The sequence below is a fragment of the Petromyzon marinus genome, chromosome 69 (assembly GCF_048934315.1).
Source record: "Petromyzon marinus isolate PM22_M1 ecotype Great Lakes invasive population chromosome 69, UKy_Petmar_22M1.pri1.0, whole genome shotgun sequence".
In the NCBI taxonomy this organism is placed as follows: Eukaryota; Metazoa; Chordata; class Hyperoartia; order Petromyzontiformes; family Petromyzontidae; genus Petromyzon; species Petromyzon marinus.
Genome location: NC_133735.1, coordinates 8455696 through 8477297, shown reverse-complemented (window position 1 = coordinate 8477297; position 21602 = coordinate 8455696). Strand labels below are relative to the sequence as shown.

Genomic DNA, 21602 nt, shown 5'->3' with positions numbered 1-21602 from the left:
ACTCACCACACAGAGACCCACAGACTCACCACACAGAGACCCACAGAGATCCACAGACTGACCACACAGACCCATAGACTCACCACACAGAGACCCATAGACTCACCATACAGAGACCCACAGACTCACCACACAGAGACCCACAGACTCACCACACAGAGACCCATAGACTCAGACTCATCACACAGAGACCCATAGACTCACCACACAGAGACCCAGAGACTCATCACACAGAGACCCAGAGACTCACCACACAGAGACCCACAGACTCATCACACAGAGACCCAGAGACTTACCACACAGAGACCCACAGACTCACCACACAGAGACCCACAGACTCACCACACAGACCCATAGACTCACCACACAGAGACCCACAGACTCACAACACGGAGACCCGTAGACTCAACACACAGAGACCCACAGACTCACCACACAGAGACCCACAGACTCATCTCATAGAGACCCATAGACTCACCACACAGAGACCCATAGACAGCACACACAGAGACCCATAGACTCACCACACAGAGACCCATAGATTCACCACACAGAGACCCACAGACTCATCACGCAGAGACCCACAGACTCACCACGCAGAGACCCACAGACTCACCACACAGAGACCCATAGACTCATCACGCAGAGACCCATAGACTCACCACGCAGAGACCCACAGACTCACCACGCAGAGACCCACGGACTCACCACACAGAGACCCACGGACTCACCACACAGAGACCCACAGACTCAGCACACAGAGACCCATAGACTCACCACACAGAGACCCACAGAAATCCACAGACTGACCACACAGACCCATAGACTCACCATACAGAGACCCACAGACTCACCACACAGAGACCCACAGACTCACCACACAGAGACCCACAGACTCACCACACAGAGACCCATAGACTCAGACTCATCACACAGAGACCCATAGACTCACCACACAGAGACTCAGAGACTCATCACGCAGAGACCCAGATACTCACCACACAGAGACCCACAGACTCACCACACAGAGACCCACAGACTCACCACACAGAGACCCACAGACTCACCACACAGACCCATAGACTCACCACACAGAGACCCACAGACTCACAACACGGAGACCCGTAGACTCAACACACAGAGACCCACAGACTCACCACACAGAGACCCACAGACTCATCTCATAGAGACCCATAGACTCACCACACAGAGACCCATAGACTCACCACACAGAGACCCATAGACTCACCACACAGAGACCCATAGACACAGCACACACAGAGACCCATAGACTCACCACGCAGAGACCCATAGACTCATCACGCAGAGACCCATAGACTCACCACGCAGAGACCCACAGACTCACCACGCAGAGACCCATAGATTCACCACGCAGAGACCCACAGACTCACCACACAGAGACCCATAGACTCACCACACAGAGACCCACAGACTCACCACGCAGAGACCCACAGACTCACCACGCAGAGACCCACAGACTCACCACGCAGAGACCCACGGACTCACCACGCAGAGACCCACAGACTCATCACGCAGAGACCCACAGACTCACCACGCAGAGACCCATAGACTCATCACGCAGAGACCCATAGACTCACCACGCAGAGACCCACAGACTCACCACGCAGAGACCCACGGACTCACCACACAGACCCACGGACTCACCACACAGAGACCCACGGACTCACCACACAGAGACCCACGGACTCACCACACAAAGACCCATAGACTCACCAGACAGAGACCCATAGACTCACCACACAGAGACCCATAGACTCAGCACACAGATACCCATAGACTCACCACACAGAGACCCATAGACACAGCACACACAGAGACCCATAGACTCACCGCACAGAGACCCATAGACACAGCACACACAGAGGCCCATAGACTCACCACACAGAGACCCATAGACTCACCACACAGAGACCTACAGACTCACCACACAGAGACCCAGAGACTCACCACACAGAGACCCACAGACTCACCACACAGAGACCCATAGACTCACCACACAGAGACCCACAGACTCACCACACAGAAACCCACAGACTCACCACACTGACCCACAGACTCACCACACAGAGACCCACAGACTCACCACACAGAGACCCACAGACTCACCACACAGAGACCCAGAGACTCACCACACAGAGACCCATAGACTCACCACACAGAGACCCACAGACTCACCACACAGAAACCCACAGACTCACCACACAGACCCACAGACTCACCACACAGAGACCCACAGACTCACCACACAGAAACCCACAGACTCACCACACAGAGACCCACAGACTCACCACACAGAGACCCAGAGACTCACCACACAGAGACCCACAGACTCACCGCACAGAGACCCACAGACTCACCACACAGAGACCCACAGACTCACCACACAGAGACCCACAGACTCACCACACAGAGACCCAGAGACTCACCACACAGAGACCCGTAGACTCAACACACACAGACCCACAGACTCACCACACAGAGACCCAGAGCCTCATCACACAGAGACCCATAGATTCACCACACAGAGACCCACGGACTCACCACACAGAGACCCACAGACTCAGCACACAGAGACCCATAGACTCACCACACAGAGACCCACAGAGATCCACAGACTGACCACACAGACCCATAGACTCACCATACAGAGACCCACAGACTCACCACACAGAGACCCACAGACTCACCACACAGAGACCCACAGACTCACCACACAGAGACCCATAGACTCAGACTCATCACACAGAGACCCATAGACTCACCACACAGAGACTCAGAGACTCATCACGCAGAGACCCAGAGACTCACCACACAGAGACCCACAGACTCATCACACAGAGACCCAGAGACTCACCACACAGAGACCCACAGACTCACCACACAGAGACCCACAGACTCACCACACAGACCCATAGACTCACCACACAGAGACCCACAGACTCACAACACGGAGACCCGTAGACTCAACACACAGAGACCCACAGACTCACCACACAGAGACCCACAGACTCATCTCACAGAGACCCATAGACTCACCACACAGAGACCCATAGACACAGCACACACAGAGACCCATAGACTCACCACGCAGAGACCCATAGACTCATCACGCAGAGACCCATAGACTCATCACGCAGAGACCCACAGACTCACCACGCAGAGACCCATAGATTCACCACGCAGAGACCCACAGACTCATCACGCAGAGACCCACAGACTCACCACGCAGAGACCCATAGACTCATCACGCAGAGACCCATAGACTCACCACGCAGAGACCCACAGACTCACCACGCAGAGACCCACGGACTCACCACACAGACCCACGGACTCACCACACAGAGACCCACGGACTCACCACACAGAGACCCACGGACTCACCACACAGAGACCCATGGACTCACCACACAAAGACCCATAGACTCACCAGACAGAGACCCATAGACTCACCACACAGAGACCCATAGACTCAGCACACAGAGACCCATAGACTCAGCACACAGATACCCATAGACTCACCACACAGAGACCCATAGACACAGCACACACAGAGACCCATAGACTCACCGCACAGAGACCCATAGACACAGCACACACAGAGACCCATAGACTCACCACACAGAGACCCATAGACTCACCACACAGAGACCTACAGACTCACCACACAGAGACCCAGAGACTCACCACACAGAGACCCACAGACTCACCACACAGAGACCCATAGACTCACCACACAGAGACCCACAGACTCACCACACAGAAACCCACAGACTCACCACACAGACCCACAGACTCACCACACAGAGACCCACAGACTCACCACACAGAAACCCACAGACTCACCACACAGAGACCCACAGACTCACCACACAGAGACCCAGAGACTCACCACACAGAGACCCACAGACTCACCGCACAGAGACCCACAGACTCACCACACAGAGACCCACAGACTCACCACACAGAGACCCACAGACTCACCACACAGAGACCCAGAGACTCACCACACAGAGACCCGTAGACTCAACACACACAGACCCACAGACTCACCACACAGAGACCCAGAGCCTCATCACACAGAGACCCATAGATTCACCACACAGAGACCCACGGACTCACCACACAGAGACCCACAGACTCAGCACACAGAGACCCATAGACTCACCACACAGAGACCCACAGAGATCCACAGACTGACCACACAGACCCATAGACTCACCATACAGAGACCCACAGACTCACCACACAGAGACCCACAGACTCACCACACAGAGACCCATAGACTCAGACTCATCACACAGAGACCCATAGACTCACCACACAGAGACTCAGAGACTCATCACGCAGAGACCCAGAGACTCACCACACAGAGACCCACAGACTCATCACACAGAGACCCAGAGACTCACCACACAGAGACCCACAGACTCACCACACAGAGACCCACAGACTCACCACACAGACCCATAGACTCACCACACAGAGACCCACAGACTCACAACACGGAGACCCGTAGACTCAACACACAGAGACCCACAGACTCACCACACAGAGACCCACAGACTCATCTCACAGAGACCCATAGACTCACCACACAGAGACCCATAGACACAGCACACACAGAGACCCATAGACTCACCACGCAGAGACCCATAGACTCATCACGCAGAGACCCATAGACTCATCACGCAGAGACCCACAGACTCACCACGCAGAGACCCATAGATTCACCACGCAGAGACCCACAGACTCATCACGCAGAGACCCACAGACTCACCACGCAGAGACCCATAGACTCATCACGCAGAGACCCATAGACTCACCACGCAGAGACCCACAGACTCACCACGCAGAGACCCACGGACTCACCACACAGACCCACGGACTCACCACACAGAGACCCACGGACTCACCACACAGAGACCCACGGACTCACCACACAGAGACCCATGGACTCACCACACAAAGACCCATAGACTCACCAGACAGAGACCCATAGACTCACCACACAGAGACCCATAGACTCAGCACACAGAGACCCATAGACTCAGCACACAGATACCCATAGACTCACCACACAGAGACCCATAGACACAGCACACACAGAGACCCATAGACTCACCGCACAGAGACCCATAGACACAGCACACACAGAGACCCATAGACTCACCACACAGAGACCCATAGACAGCACACACAGAGACCCATAGACTCACCACACAGAGACCTACAGACTCACCACACAGAGACCCAGAGACTCACCACACAGAGACCCACAGACTCACCACACAGAGACCCATAGACTCACCACACAGAGACCCACAGACTCACCACACAGAAACCCACAGACTCACCACACTGACCCACAGACTCACCACACAGAGACCCACAGACTCACCACACAGAGACCCACAGACTCACCACACAGAGACCCAGAGACTCACCACACAGAGACCCATAGACTCACCACACAGAGACCCACAGACTCACCACACAGAAACCCACAGACTCACCACACAGACCCACAGACTCGCCACACAGAGACCCACAGACTCACCACACAGAAACCCACAGACTCACCACACAGAGACCCACAGACTCACCACACAGAGACCCAGAGACTCACCACACAGAGACCCACAGACTCACCGCACAGAGACCCACAGACTCACCACACAGAGACCCACAGACTCACCACACAGAGACCCACAGACTCACCACACAGAGACCCAGAGACTCACCACACAGAGACCCGTAGACTCAACACACACAGACCCACAGACTCACCACACAGAGACCCAGAGCCTCATCACACAGAGACCCATAGATTCACCACACAGAGACCCATAGACTCATCACGCAGAGACCCACAGACTCACCACGCAGAGACCCACAGACTCACCACGCAGAGACCCACAGACTCACCACACAGAGACCCACAGACTCACCACACAGAGACCCATAGACTCATCAAACAGACCCATAGACTCATCAGAGACCCATAGACTCACCACGCAGAGACCCATAGACTCATCACGCAGAGACCCACAGACTCACCACGCAGAAACCCATAGACTCACCACACAGAGACCCACGGACTCACCACACAGAGACCCATAGACTCATCACACAGAGACCCAGAGACTCACCACACAGAAACCCATGGACTCATCACGCAGAGACCCACAGACTCACCACACAGAGACCCACAGACTCACCACACAGACCCATAGACTAATCACACAGAGACCCAAAGACTCACCACACAGAGACCCATAGACTCACCACACAGAGACCCACAGACTCGCCACACAGAGACCCACAGACTTGCCACACAGAGACCCATAGACTCACCACACAGAGACCCAGAGACTCACCACACAGAGACCCAGAGACTCACCACACAGAGACCCACAGACTCATCACACAGAGACCCACAGACTCACCACACAGAGACCCACAGACTTGCCACACAGAGACCCATAGACTCACCACACAGAGACCCACAGACTCACCACACAGAGACCCAGAGACTCATCACACAGAGACCCACAGACTCACCACACAGAGACCCACAGACTCACCACACAGAGACCCACAGACTCGCCACACAGAGACCCACAGACTCACCACACAGAGACCCAGAGACTCACCACACAGAGACCCATAGACTCACCACACAGAGACCCACAGACTCACCACACAGAGACCTACAGACTTGCCACACAGAGACCCATAGACTCACCACACAGAGACCCACAGACTCACCACACAGAGACCCACAGACTCACCACACAGAGACCCAGAGACTCATCACACAGAGACCCACAGACTCACCACACAGAGACCCAGAGACTCATCACACAGAGACCCACAGACTCGCCACACAGAGACCCATAGACTCACCACACAGAGACTCACCACACAGACACCCATAGACTCATCACACATTGACCCATAGACTCACCACACAGAGACCCACAGACTCACCACACAGAGACCCATAGACTCACCACACAAAGACCCACAGACTCACCACACAGAAACCCATAGAATCACCACACAGAGACCCATAGACTCACCACACAGAGACCCACAGACTCACCACCCAGAGACTGATTATAGGCGCAGCTTTCTCGTGCCAAAAAATAAGCTACGCCTTAACCCGTGTTTGACGTGTCTTAAATAAAAACAACGGTTTATTATGTCTTCGTTGCACAAAATGTACGATTTCCAAAGTCAAATCTCGCCCATCCACTTCATCAGACGTCCAGAGACTGTATCCACTCCATCTGATTCTTCTCCCGGCTTCCCTTATATACTGCCAGGCCGGAAGTGACGTCATGGGGTCAACCAACGGAGCGTCGAACCAATCTTCAAGAAAGGTAGGACAGAGTGTACATCAAATGCGTACACATAAATAATACATTCACTCTCCGTCTCATCGCTCTTACATTTAGCAGCCCCCTAATTGGCTTCAACCTTAAGAGCCACAAACTCTAAATAATTAACCTTACCGAGTAGAATCATCATTTATTGTACGTCCGCACTTATTGTTGAGCCCTGTTTCTTTTTTTATAATCTTATCCGTACACTTTCATGCTTCTTCTTGTGACAGAGCTTTGTCACAGGATGGCTCTGGCGTGCTGGGCTTCATATTCTCAGCTCTTTTGGTAAAGTCACGTTGAAGGGAAAAAATAAAAAATATATAAAACAATAAAAATTCTCACGACGTTTCGACCATAACACAAACGGTCGTCATCAGGTGTGTATGCAAACCGACACACCTGATGACGACCGTTTGTGTTATGGTCGAAACGTCGTGAGAATTTTTATTGTTTTATATATTTTTTATTGTTTCCCTTCAACGTGACTTTACCGAAAGAGCTGAGAATATGAATTACTGCAGTCACGAAAGCTATAAATCAAAATTTGTGCTGGGCTTCGTTTTAACACGCGTGACGGACCGAAACCGTTGGGGAGGCTGGCAGGGTCTTCATTATTCTTCCCATTGGCCACGAACTTCGTGGGTAGCTTGATCACCCACGATGAGGACGATGTCTCCTCTTTCAAAGTTTCTCTCGGGCCTGGACCATTGCTGACGTTCATGTTGTCGAACAGGCAAATATTCACGGGTCCATCGTGTCCGGAATACGGGTAGTCCCCGCCTTACGATATTTCGATGTTACGACGGCGATTAGCGATGCGACAAAATGGTAAAATGTTTCTAATTTCGCGCGGCAGGCAAACGCAGCGGCGTGCTACAAGGTACGATACTGTAACTTGATCATCGCCATCCTCCCCTTCCGACAACTAAGTCGGTGTGGCCATCAACAACCTAAACATCTTGATTTAAAGCTTTCGTGACTGCAGTAATTAATATTCTTATAGGGAAACAACAAAATATATATTTTATTATTTAGTTGTTTCCCTTCAACGTGACTTTACCGAAAGAGCTAAGAATATAACCTAAACATCTTTCAAGTGTGCAGACGACGAATAGCATTGTATTAAATATACAAGCACAGAGACAATTTCAACCGAGAAGATGGATTCTGGCTTAGCAATCATTGGAACTATTTGATAAACCATTTTGGGTCTTAATTGATTGTTCACGCTTACGGTGGCTTTCAGACCGCATCCATTATTTTCGTCTCCCTCCTCCTCTTTTCCGAACATAGATGGACTCAAATTTTGATTTAAAGCTTTCGTGACTGCAGTGATTCATATTCTTGGTTCTTTCGGTAAAGTCACGTTGAAGGGAAACGATAAAATATATTGTTTCCCTTCAACGTGACTTTACCGAAAGAACCAATAATATAGATGGACTCGTCCATCTGAACAAACTGCCAAATCGCTCTCCGTGGTTGCTAACGTTAAAAAAAAACCCGCCACTTTTTTCAAATTTTCTTGCTGTGGTTTTCACACCTGATGCCGATTGCTTGTGTTGCAGTCGAAACGTCGTGAGAACTTTATTGTTATATATATATTTTTTATTCTATTGTTTCCCTTCTACGTGGTGACTTTACCGAAAGAACCACGAATATAAATTGCTACCATTGTCAGATCGCATGATGGTCACCTGACCTCTTCCGCAGATGAAGCGACGCAGAGCACTTAACACACCAATCAGCGTTGAGGGAGTGGGCAACTTCAATGTGAACTGCTCTGTGAGACAGGTTAAAAATCACACCGTATCTTTTCTCTAGGCTCCTTTCTTTTTTAACTTCGAAAGGTCCGAAGTAATCCACTCCGACGTTGGTAACAAGCGATCTTCTGGCAGGTCTGCCATTTTCTGCTCCCCCTACCTTTGCACGTAATCTTCCGCAGACTATGCATTCTAAGAGGATTCTTATTGCAGAGTTACCTTGTGGAATCCAACACCAGTGCCGTAGCTTGGCGCGCATGTGGTTCCGGCCACCGTGTCCAACTTCTCTATGGATGTGTTGAAAGATGCGAGTGGAAAGTCTGCGGTCCTCAGGGTAACTGGGTGTTTTAGCCTCCTCTGGCATAGCAGATTTGTTCAGCCGTCCACCTACTCTCATTATTTCACCTTGCAGAATGGGATCTAGTCTGCATATGTGACTTGCTTCTCTTCACAGGCGCGTCCTTCAACCAACGCTTTGATGTATACTTGGTGATTTTGTCTCTGGCTGAGGCGAATTAGGTCCATCTCAGCCTGGGCAAAAATTTTCCACTGTAAGCGGTTGCATTTCCAGTGTTACGCTTTACACAGAGAGAGACAACACAGAGACACACAGACACACAAGCAGAGAGAGACAACACAGAGACACAGAGAGACACACAGAGACCCAATGCCTCTGCTCTGTCTAGGCCTCTATTTAAGGCCTCGCTATTTAAGGCCTCGACACAGAGGCATTGGGTCTGTCTATGTTGTGTCTATGTTGTGTGTCTCTGTGTTGTCTGTCTGTGTTGTCTCTCTCAAATTGAGCTCTACCTGATGACGGTTGCCCGTGTTGCAATCGAAACGTCGTACTCCGTTACTTAATTTATTTTCTTCCTACGTGACTTTACCGAGAGAACCAAAGAGTAATTCCTGCAGTCACGAAAGCTTCAAATCAAATTTTCCAGCGTTACTTTGAGTTTCTGCATGCGCTGCTTGAGAAATATCTTTCACCTCTCAGGCTTCCTTTCAGCCTGACTGTAGCTACATACTCTTTCTTTGATTCCTCAAGTGCAGCAGAATCTCTGTCGGTCGGAGAAGCCATGCCAACTGCTCAGCTGATGCCAACTTGAGTCGCGATTGATAAGTCTGTTTACTGTGTTCGAGTTCTCGTCGGTACTGACGAGATTGACAGTTACCGACTTTCTTGATCTCATCATTATCTGGATTTTGACTCATTTCAATTGATCGTTCTGGCCATTCACTTGGGAGCCTTCCACAGGAATTTGGGTCCCTGAATCCATTCTTCCAACTTTTGATGAAGTTTTCAGCTTTCAAACCTCTTGAAGCATGATCCGCTGGGTTCACCGAGGTACTAATGCACCTGCAATGGGTCGGATCTGTGGCCTCGGGATTGTAGCGATCCTGTTTGCCACAAAGGTCTTCAAACGAGTGGTTTCATTATCTATGTACTTCAGCACTGATCATTGTTTTTTTCATACCCTTTTATCTGGCAACAAAACTGACACCTTTTTTTACAAGGAGTCATGTTTGCAATGACCACAATACCTGCGGTCGGAACGCAAACAAAAGACATAACTCTGATAATGTATTGGCACTGTCCTTGATATTGATTGGTCCACACCCGAGACGTCATCTGGTCCAACACCGCGTGAGACGAGGCTCTTAAGGAAAGCCGTCTCGGGTGTGGACCAATCAACTTCAAGGACAGTGCCAATACATTATCAGAGTTGCGTTTTTGCTTGCATTCCGACCGCAGGTATTGTGGTCAATGCAAACATAACTCCTTGTAAAAAAAAAAAGTGATGTCAATTTTGTTGCCAGGTAAAAGGGTATGAAAAAAAAACCCAATTATCATATTTTGCTACTGGCAAAGGAGGTTCCAATGGCGTACCTTCGGCACTGTAGCGCTATCCGTCCAAAAGGCAGACCTCTTCGAGCGGCACCTGAAGTTCCTGAGCATCTCGTCAACTCGAGATAATGAATTCTTGGCAACCTTTACTGCGGCCGCGGCCGCGGCCGGTTCCGTTCTGGGGAGTGTCATCCGTTTTTAACGGCGCTACCCTGGATTTTTCCCATTTAAGAAGGCGCAGCCTTTCCCGCCTTCCTCGTTCGCCAAGCAGGAGATTGTGACACGGCGCCATGGCAACCCTCGCTGGCGTCTTGAAACGCGGCGCGGCTCTGCCACCTTTGCGGATCCGAAACTTGCGGGCACTAACCGCCATGGCCGCCGCTCCCCTCCCGCGCGCACGCGTGTACACACGTGCCCGCACGCGTGTACACACGTAGCGCGCACGCAGACCGCGCGCGTGTACACACAGACAACGCGAGGTGCGTTTCGTCAGCAGAACACAATTTTTTATTTTATTATTTTGAATGGTTCGAGCAAATGCAATGTCTCTAATGCATGGCCGTTGCCCCTCCCCCCCCCCCCACACAAACAAGCCACAGGGTCCACCAAAGCTATAGTCCCCCCCCCCCCCCCCAACACACACCTAAGCCTAAATGGGGGGCGGGGGTGTACCTTTAAACGCTACAGGGACCACCAAAGCAACAGCATCCCTTTAAACAATTGATTCCCTCCCCCCCGCCAAACGCCACCTTAAAAGCCACTACGAGGTCCCTTTGAACCAAAGCGGGCACTCTTAAGCCAGGGTGGGGGAGTGGTGGTGGTGGTGGAAGAGTGGGGGTCCCCTCTCCAAAAGCCACAGGGGACTACCAGCGCCAACCACAACGGTGGTGGGGTCCCTCTTAAAGCCCATGGCATCCCCTTCAAGCCAACATCCACACAGGTGCACCACAACGCCACAGGATTGCATTAATCTAAAGGTACCCTTTACCCCCTGGCTCCATTTTAAAGCCACAGGGTCCACACAAATCCATGGCATCTATTCACAAGCCACAAAGGTCCACCAAAGCTACAAAGGTGGTGGCGGTGGTGGTCCCTTAAGCCATGGTAAGCAACCCTACTTAAAAAACCACAGGGTCCAACCAAATCCATGGGTGTGTCCATTCACAAAGTCACAAGGTCCACTAAAGACCACAGAGGCAGTCCCGTCCCTTAAGCCATGGCAAACAACCCTTCTTCAAAAGCCACAAGGTCTTACACTAACGTCACAGCTGTGATTTCCCTTTAAACCATGGAATCTCTTAAATCCAAATGGAGTTAACCCCCTTAATAGCCACAGGGGTGGTCCCTTAAGCCATGGAAAGACCCTTCTTCAAAAGCCACAGGGTCAAACCAAAGCCATAGCGGTAATATCCCTTAAACCACCGTGTATCCCCACCCATAGGGTCCCTTAAGCCCATGGGGGCATTCCAAGCCATTTAAAAAGCCACAGAGGTTCACGAAGGGTCTTCAGGCATCGTGACCACCACCGGGCCCTCCTTCCCTCCGCACCAGCCCAGCCTCCCGATAACGTTGCGCAACTCTCTCCACGGCTACAAACTACTCCTACCGGTACTAACTACTACTGGCACTAGCAACTACTGACACTAACTGCACATGGTGTCGTATATAACCAGGAAGCTTGGGAGAGAAGGGTGGCGGGGGGTGTGGGTGTGGATGAGGGCGATGGATGGTTGGGGCGAGGCGAGCGAGGTGAGATTACAGTTTCCCCGGCGACGTCTCGCGAGCAATGGTGGCGGGTTCGTCTTTTTTTTCGTCCACTTTGCAAGGCTTTCTTCATGCAAAAATCCAGAAGCGGGAGACCGCGCTAGAGACGAAACTTTCTTGCTGTACGCGCCCTCCTGGAGTTCTCGTAGCCAATCGGAAAGGCCCGGAGTTGTTGGCGGTTCGTAGCCAATCGGAGCGCGGCGTTGTTGGCGGTTCGTAGCCAATCGGAGCGCGGTGTTGTGGCGGTTAGTAGCCAATCGGAGCGTGGGGTTGTGGTGGTTTGTAGCCAATCAGAGCGCGGTGTTGTGGCGGTTCGTAGCCAATCAGGGCGCGGTGTTGCAGCAGTTCGTAGCCAATCAGAGCATGGTGTTGTGGCAGTTCGTAGCCAATCGGAGCGCAGGATTGTGGCGGTTTGCAGCCAGAGCAGTGTTGTGGCGGTTCGTATCGCATAGTAGTGGCGGTTCGTAGCCAATAGGAGCGCGGTGTTGTGGCGGTTCGTAGCCAATCGGAGCGCGGTGTTGTGACGATTTATAACCAATCGCAGCACGGTGTTGTGGCCGTTCGTGGCTAATCGGAGGGGGATGAACTGGTGCTTCGTAGCCAATTGGGAGGGCAAAGCAGTGGCCCGATTCCTAGCCAATCACAGGGCGAAGAGGCGGCGATTCCTAGCCAATCGGAGAATAGCATTGTTTCGGAGGGCGGCCCAGAAAAGTCAACAGCCACACGCAAACAACAAAAACTGAAACCGAGGACAAATCCTCCCCTCCCCCCCTTCCCCCTACCGGGTAAGCCTTTTGTTACCAAGGCCGCGAAGGCCGGAACGCCACGCGCGGCAACTAAATTATGGTGAGCGGTGGCGTGGCAAACACCACGCCACGCCACGCCGCCTTGGGTCTCCCCCAGTGGTGCCGATGTCGTATACGCAGCAGCAGCGGTGGTGGCGGCAGTAGCAGCAGTCACTCTTGACGAAGGATAAAACACAAATCAAAGGGGGGTCGGGTCGAGGGGGGGGGGCAAACTTGACGACGGGGAATTACTGAGCAGCCGCAAACATCGAAGGCGACACTGCACACAAAGACACCCCTCAACCCCCCCCGCCCGCCGCCCCAATCTGCCTCTACACAGCCTCGACAGACAGAACCGGGGGGGGCAAGCGCCGTCAGTGGCGAGCAGAACCTGCGGTACCACGGTGGGGCGCACGAGTTGCGGTGTTGACTGCAACGGCCGTGCCGGGTAACTCGCTTGAGGCCGAGTCGACCTAGGAGGGGGAGGAGGAGGAGCAGCCCCGGGGAAGAAATGGCCGGATGATCGCCTTCCACCGATCTTGGGGGGGGCTGGCGGTGCCGGTGGCGGTGGCCGTGAGCGGGGAGATCGAACTCTCAGCCACGGGGCGTCGCACCAACGCTGCCCCCACCGCTAATCCCGCCCACTAAATCCCGCGTCAGTTTTTTAGTTTCCGTAGCGGGCGCGGCGGGGCATTTAAAAGTGTTTTTTTTATTATTTTTTGTACCGGCTGATCGGCCTGTTCCCTTTCGAACCGCAGATCCCCGAAACTGTTTTTTTTTTTTCCCCCTACGGTGGGAATAAGTTCTTAAATACGAATGTTAATTCTTTATATATATTACGGTTTATTTATTCTTCGGTAACAGTTTTTTTTTTAAATAGCAGTTCTTTATTTTATGCCCCCCCCCCCCCCCATCATTCCCAGTTCCGTTCCGGGGTTTTTTTCCCCAAACTTTTCCGTCTTTCTGAATCCACGACGGAGCAAAAACCTCCATCACCCCCCGTCTCCTCCCCCCCCGCCACCCACATCATCCCCGCAGGATAGTCACACGAAGATGAGATGGTGGTGGAGGTTGTGGTGATTGTGGCTAAGGAGGTGGTGATGGTGAAGTAGGTGGTGGTGGTGATGATGGTGGTGGAGGTTGTAGTGATTGTGGCTAAGGAGGTGGTAATGGTGAAGAAGGTGGTGGTGGTGATGATGGTGGTGGAGGTTGTGGTGATTGTGGCTAAGGAGGTGGTGATGGTGAAGTAGGTGGTGATGATGGCGGTGGAGGTTGTGGTGATTGTGGCTAAGGAGGTGGTGATGGTGAAGTAGGTGGTGGTGGTGATGATGGTGGTGGAGGTTGTGGTGATTGTGGCTAAGGAGGTGGTGATGGTGAAGTAGGTGGTGGTGGTGATGATGATGGTGGTGGTGGAGGTTGCGGTGATTGTGGCTAAGGAGGTGGTGATGGTGAAGTAGGTGGTGGTGATGATGATGGTGGAGGTTGTGGTGATTGTGGCTAAGGAGGTGGTGATGGTGAAGTAGGTGGTGGTGATGATGATGGTGGTGGAGGTTGTGGCTAAGGAGGTGGTGATGATGAAGTAGGTGGTGGTGATGATGGTGGGGGAGGTTGTGGTGATTGTGGCTAAGGAGGTGGTGATGGTGAAGTAGGTGGTGGTGGTGATGATGGTGGTGGAGGTTGTAGTGATTGTGGCTAAGGAGGTGGTGATGGTGAAGAAGGTGGTGGTGGTGATGATGGTGGTGGAGGTTGTGGTGATTGTGGCTAAGGAGGTGGTGATGGTGAAGTAGGTGGTGATGATGGCGGTGGAGGTTGTGGTGATTGTGGCTAAGGAGGTGGTGATGGTGAAGTAGGTGGTGGTGGTGATGATGGTGGTGGAGGTTGTGGTGATTGTGGCTAAGGAGGTGGTGATGGTGAAGTAGGTGGTGGTGGTGATGATGATGGTGGAGGTTGTGGTGATTGTGGCTAAGGAGGTGGTGATGGTGAAGTAGGTGGTAGTGGTGATGATGATGGTGGAGGTTGTGGTGATTGTGGCTAAGGAGGTGGTGATGGTGAAGTAGGTGGTGATGGTGATGATGGTGGTGGAGGTTGTGGTGATTGTGGCTAAGTGATGATGACGGTGGAGGTTGTGGTGATTGTGGCTCAGGAGGTGGTGATGGTGAAGTAGGTGGTGGTGATGATGGTGGAGGTTGTGGTGATTGTGGCTAAGGAGGTGGTGATGGTGAAGTAGGTGGTGGTGGTGATGATGATGGTGGAGGTTGTAGTGATTGTGGCTAAGGAGGTGGTGATGGTGAAGAAGGTGGTGGTGGTGATGATGGTGGTGGAGGTTGTGGTGATTGTGGCTAAGGAGGTGGTGATGGTGAAGTAGGTGGTGATGATGGCGGTGGAGGTTGTGGTGATTGTGGCTAAGGAGGTGGTGATGGTGAAGTAGGTGGTGGTGGTGATGATGGTGGTGGAGGTTGTGGTGATTGTGGCTATGGAGGTGGTGATGGTGAAGTAGGTGGTGGTGGTGATGATGATGGTGGTGGAGGTTGTGGTGATTGTCGCTAAGGAGGTGGCGATGGTTAAGTAGGTGGTGGTGATGATGGTGGTCGAGGTTGTGGTGATTGTGGCTCAGGAGGTGGTGATGGTGGAGTAGGTGGTGATGATGGCGGTGGAGGTTGTGGTGATTGTGGCTAAGGAGGTGGTGATGGTGAAGTAGGTGGTGATGATGGCAGTGGAGGTTGTGGTGATTGTGGCTAAGGAGGTGGTGATGGTGAAGTAGGTGGTGGTGATGATGGTGGTGGAGGTTGTGGTGATTGTGGCTAAGGAGGTGGTGATGGTGAAGTAGGTGGTGGTGGTGATGATGATGGTGGTGGAGGTTGCGGTGATTGTGGCTAAGGAGGTGGTGATGGTGAAGTAGGTGGTGGTGGTGATGATGGTGGTGGAGGTTGTGGTGATTGTGGCTCAGGAGGTGGTGATGGTGAAGTAGGTGGTGGTGATGATGGTGGTGGAGGTTGTGGTGATTGTGGCTAAGGAGGTGGTGATGGTGAAGTAGGTGGTGGTGATGATGGTGGTGGAGGTTGTGGTGATTGTGGCTAAGGAGGTGGTGATGAAGTAGGTGGTGATGATGGCGGTGGAGGTTGTGGTGATTGTGGCTAAGGAGGTGGTGATGGTGAAGTAGGTGGTGGTGGTGATGATGGCGGTGGAGGTTGTGGTGATTGTGGCTAAGGAGGTGGTGATGGTGAAGCAGGTGATGGTGAAGGTGACAGTGATGGTGAAGTAGGTGGTGGTGGTGATGATGATGGTGGAGGTTGTGGTGATTGTGGCTAAGGAGGTGGTGATGGTGAAGAAGGTGGTGGTGGTGATGATGGTGGTGGAGGTTGTGGTGATTGTGGCTAAGGAGGTGGTGATGGTGAAGTAGGTGGTGATGATGGCGGTGGAGGTTGTGGTGATTGTGGCTAAGGAGGTGGTGATGGTGAAGTAGGTGGTGGTGGTGATGATGGTGGTGGAGGTTGTGGTGATTGTGGCTAAGGAGGTGGTGATGGTGAAGTAGGTGGTGGTGGTGATGATGATGGTGGAGGTTGTGGTGATTGTGGCTAAGGAGGTGGTGATGGTGAAGTAGGTGGTAGTGGTGATGATGATGGTGGAGGTTGTGGTGATTGTGGCTAAGGAGGTGGTGATGGTGAAGTAGGTGGTGATGGTGATGATGGTGGTGGAGGTTGTGGTGATTGTGGCTAAGTGATGATGACGGTGGAGGTTGTGGTGATTGTGGCTCAGGAGGTGGTGATGGTGAAGTAGGTGGTGGTGATGATGGTGGAGGTTGTGGTGATTGTGGCTAAGGAGGTGGTGATGGTGAAGTAGGTGGTGGTGGTGATGATGATGGTGGAGGTTGTAGTGATTGTGGCTAAGGAGGTGGTGATGGTGAAGAAGGTGGTGGTGGTGATGATGGTGGTGGAGGTTGTGGTGATTGTGGCTAAGGAGGTGGTGATGGTGAAGTAGGTGGTGATGATGGCGGTGGAGGTTGTGGTGATTGTGGCTAAGGAGGTGGTGATGGTGAAGTAGGTGGTGGTGGTGATGATGATGGTGGTGGAGGTTGTGGTGATTGTGGCTAAGGAGGTGGTGATGGTGAAGTAGGTGGTGGTGGTGATGATGGTGGTGGAGGTTGTGGTGATTGTGGCTCAGGAGGTGGTGATGGTGAAGTAGGTGGTGGTGATGATGGTGGTGGAGGTTGTGGTGATTGTGGCTAAGGAGGTGGTGATGGTGAAGTAGGTGGTGGTGATGATGGTGGTGGAGGTTGTGGTGATTGTGGCTAAGGAGGTGGTGATGAAGTAGGTGGTGATGATGGCGGTGGAGGTTGTGGTGATTGTGGCTAAGGAGGTGGTGATGGTGAAGTAGGTGGTGGTGGTGATGATGGCGGTGGAGGTTGTGGTGATTGTGGCTAAGGAGGTGGTGATGGTGAAGCAGGTGATGGTGAAGGTGACAGTGATGGTGAAGTAGGTGGTGGTGGTGATGATGGTGGTGGTGGAGGTTGTGGTGATTGTGGCTAAGGAGGTGGTGATGGTGAAGTAGGTGGTGGTGATGATGGCGGTGGAGGAGGAAGTGGTGGTGATGATGAAGCAGGTGATGGTGGTGAAGCAGGTGATGGTGAAGGTGACAGTGATGGTGAAGTAGGTGGTGGTGGTGATGATGGTGGTGGTGGAGGTTGTGGTGATTGTGGCTAAGGAGGTGGTGATGGTGAAGTAGGTGGTGGTGATGATGGCGGTGGAGGAGGAAGTGGTGGTGATGATGAAGCAGGTGATGGCGGTGAAGCAGGTGATGGTGAAGGTGACAGTGAAGGAGGAGGTGATGCAGGGGAACGAGCAGGCCAGACGAGGGTTTTGGGGTGCAGCCAAGATGACGGTGGTGGTGGTGGCGGCATCATCAACAACAACAACAACGGTGGTGGTGGTGGTGGTAATGATGTCAGTGACAACAACGGCGGTTGCCAGGACGACCAATATAACGACGGCGGTCACGATGACGACGGGAATCTTGTTAACGACGGTGACGGCGAATCCCCGTGGCGACGACGGTCATCCCCGTGACGACGGTGATCCCGGTGACGAAGACGACGATGACGACGATGACGATGATTATTTCGGTAACGACGACGGCGAGCCCGGTGATGGCGATTATTTATTCTCACGACTACAACAATGATGACGACGACGCCGCCGGTGACGACGCCCCCCAGTGATGACACCCCCAGTGATGACGCCGGTGACGACGCCCCCCAGTGACGACGCCCCCCAGTGACGACGCCCCCCAGTGATGACGCCGGTGACGACGCCCCCCAGTGACGACGCCCCCCAGTGATGACACCCCCAGTGATGACGCCGGTGACGACGCCCCCCCCGGTGACGACGCCCCCTCCGGTGACGACGCCCCTAGGTGATGACGCCGGTGACGACGCCCCCCCCGGTGACGATGCCCCTAGGTGATGACGCCGGTGACGACGCCCCCCCCGGTGACGACGCCCCCCCCGGTGACGACGCCCCCCCCGGTGACGACGCCCCCCCCGGTGACGACGCCCCCCCCCGGTGACGACGCCCCCCCCGGTGACGACGCCCCCCCCGGTGACGACCGCAGTGACGCCGACGACGCCGGTGACGACGCCGGTGACGGCGCCCCTCACAACATCGCCACGACGGCCGCCACCGTCACCCTCGGCGGCGCCGCCGCCGCCGCCGCCGCCGCCTCCTCCTTAGCAGGACACCTCCATTGTGTGGCCGGCGCCGGACGGCGGAGATCCGGCGGCGGCGGCGGCGGCGCCTCCCGCCGCCCTCTCGTGCTGGTGGTTGTGGCTGTCGTGGTTATCGGCGGCGCCGGAGCTCGGCTGCTGTGCCGGTGAGCTGGAGTCGCTGCCCTCCGACTGGGAGCGAGCGTGGCCGCGCTGACGCCCGGTCGAAGCGCCGCCGCCGCCGCCGCCGCCGTCGGCGGAGCTCACGCTGGAGTTGGACGCGGTGCGGGAGCGGGCGAGCCGAGTCATGCTCAGAGATGGCACTGTGAGGGGGAGAGGAGGGGGGGTGGTGGTGGTGGTGGTGGTGGTGGGGACGAGGAGGGGAGGGGGGGGGGGTGTGGAGCGGGGAGAGGGAATGGAGCGGGGAGAGAGACGGAGGGTGGGAGTGGAGAGAGAGAGTGTAGAGAGGGAGCGGGGAGAGAGAGTGGGGAGAGAGTGGGGAGAGAGAGTGTGTAGAGGGAGCGGGGAGAGAGTGGGGGGAGAAATGGATGGAGAGAGCGGGGAGAGAGAGTGGGGAGAGAGCAGGGAGAGAGTGGGGAGAGAGTGGGGAGAGAGAGTGGGGGGAGAGAGTGTGTAGAGAGTGTGTAGAGGGAGCGGGGAGAGAGAGTGGGGAGAGTGGGGAGAAAGTGGGGAGAGAGTGGGGAGAGAGTGGGGAGAGAGTGGGGAGAGAGTGGGGAGAGAGTGGGGAGAGAGTGGGGAGAGAGAGTGTGTAGAGGGAGCGGGGAGAGAGTGGGGGGAGAGATGGATAGAGAGAGTAGGGAGAGAGTGGGGGGAGAGATGGAGAGAGTGGGGAGAGAGTGGGGGGATAGAGAGATGGATGGAGAGAGTAGGGAGAGAGAGTAGGGAGAGAGAGTAGGGAGAGAGAGTAGGGAGAGAGAGTAGGGAGAGAGAGTGGGGAGAGAGAGAGATGGATGGAGAGAGAGAGATGGATGGAGAGTAAGAGAGTGAGGGGAGAGATGGATGGAGAGAGATGGATGGAGAGTAAGAGAGTGAGGGGAGAGAGATGGATGGAGAGAGAGATGGAGAGAGTGAGGGGAGAGAGAGATGGATGGAGAGAGTAGAGAGTGATGGATGGAGAGAGTGTAATGGGGAGTGGGGATAGAATTAAGAGAGAGAATGGATGGAGGAGGAAGAAACGAGGTGGGGGGGGGGCAGCAGGAGGGGCGGAGGGGGGTGGGTGGGTGGGTGGGGGGCACATTCAATGAGTGGCCGAGTTCCACAGTGACCACAGCCCCAACCCAGACCGGGGTGGGGGGCCAGGGCTCTGACAAAGTCCCGTCGCGCCGCCCTCCACCCTCTCGCTGCAAACAAAACAACAAAAACAACAACAACAAAACAACAACAACAGGAAACAAAGAGGACTGCAAACAAAACGTTTTTCGGTTTTTCGGAAAATAGAGGAAGGTAAAAAAAGAAAATCCAGAGTCGGTTGCGGCGGCGGCGGCGGCGGCGGCACGGCGACGAGCGAGACCGCGCGGCGGCTTTGCCGAACGAACCCAACGGCAACATATAAGCCCCCCCAAAAAAAAACAAATACAAAAAAATACTCCCCCGGTTGAAGCGGAAAGGAAAACTCTGCCGGTCTTTCCCTCCCTCCCCCACCCCCCCCCCCCCGCCCGCCCTCCCTCCCTCTCCCGTCCGTCCATTGCCGCCGCAAAAACCGCCGAGGTGATGGATGGAGAAGCCGGGCAAAGCGGCGAGGGCGGGGAGAGACCAGGCACAGCGGGGCAGGCGGGGGGGGGTAGGGTGGGTTGTACAGGTGGGTGAACCGGTGGGTGGGCGTGAGTGTGTGGGTGAGCGAGTGGACGGGTGGGTGGGTGGGTGTACGAGTGGGTGGGTGTACAGGTGGGTGGGTGGGTGTGTGAGCAGGTGGGTGAGCGGGTGAGCAAGCGGACGACTGGGTGGGTGTACGGGTGGGTGAGTGGGTGGGTGAGTGGTTGGGTGAGCAGGTGAGCGAGCGGACGACTGGGTGGTTGTACGGGTGTGTGAGTGGGTGGGCGAGCGGGTGGGTGAGCGGGTGGACGAGTGGGTGGTTGTACGGGTGGGTGAGTGGGTGGGTGAGTGGGTGGGCGAGTGGGTGGGCAAGCGGGTGGGTGAGCGGGTGGGTGTACGGGTGGGTGAGTGGGTAGGTGGGTGAGTGAGTGGGTGAATGGATGGGTGAGTGAGCGAGCGAGTGAGTGAGCTGGTGAGTGGCTGAGCGAGTGAGTGGGCGGGTGGGTGAGTGAGCTGGTGAGTGGCTGTGCGAGCGAGTGGGCG

The 21602-nt window shown here is 54.1% G+C and overlaps 1 protein-coding gene across 6 annotated transcripts in view; it reads right to left on the bottom strand.

Moving 5' to 3' along the window:
• Positions 1–19161: 19161 nt before the first annotated feature.
• The window catches only part of LOC142906713 (protein NDRG3-like), an 82754-nt gene continuing 80313 nt past the window's right edge, over positions 19162–21602 (bottom strand). For all 6 annotated transcript variants that reach the window (XM_076055079.1, XM_076055078.1, XM_076055081.1 and 3 more), the window contains one exon: positions 19162–19609. In XM_076055079.1, coding sequence (XP_075911194.1) covers positions 19311–19609 — 299 coding nt within the window. In that variant the 3' untranslated portion in view covers positions 19162–19310. The remainder of the gene's footprint in view (positions 19610–21602) is intronic.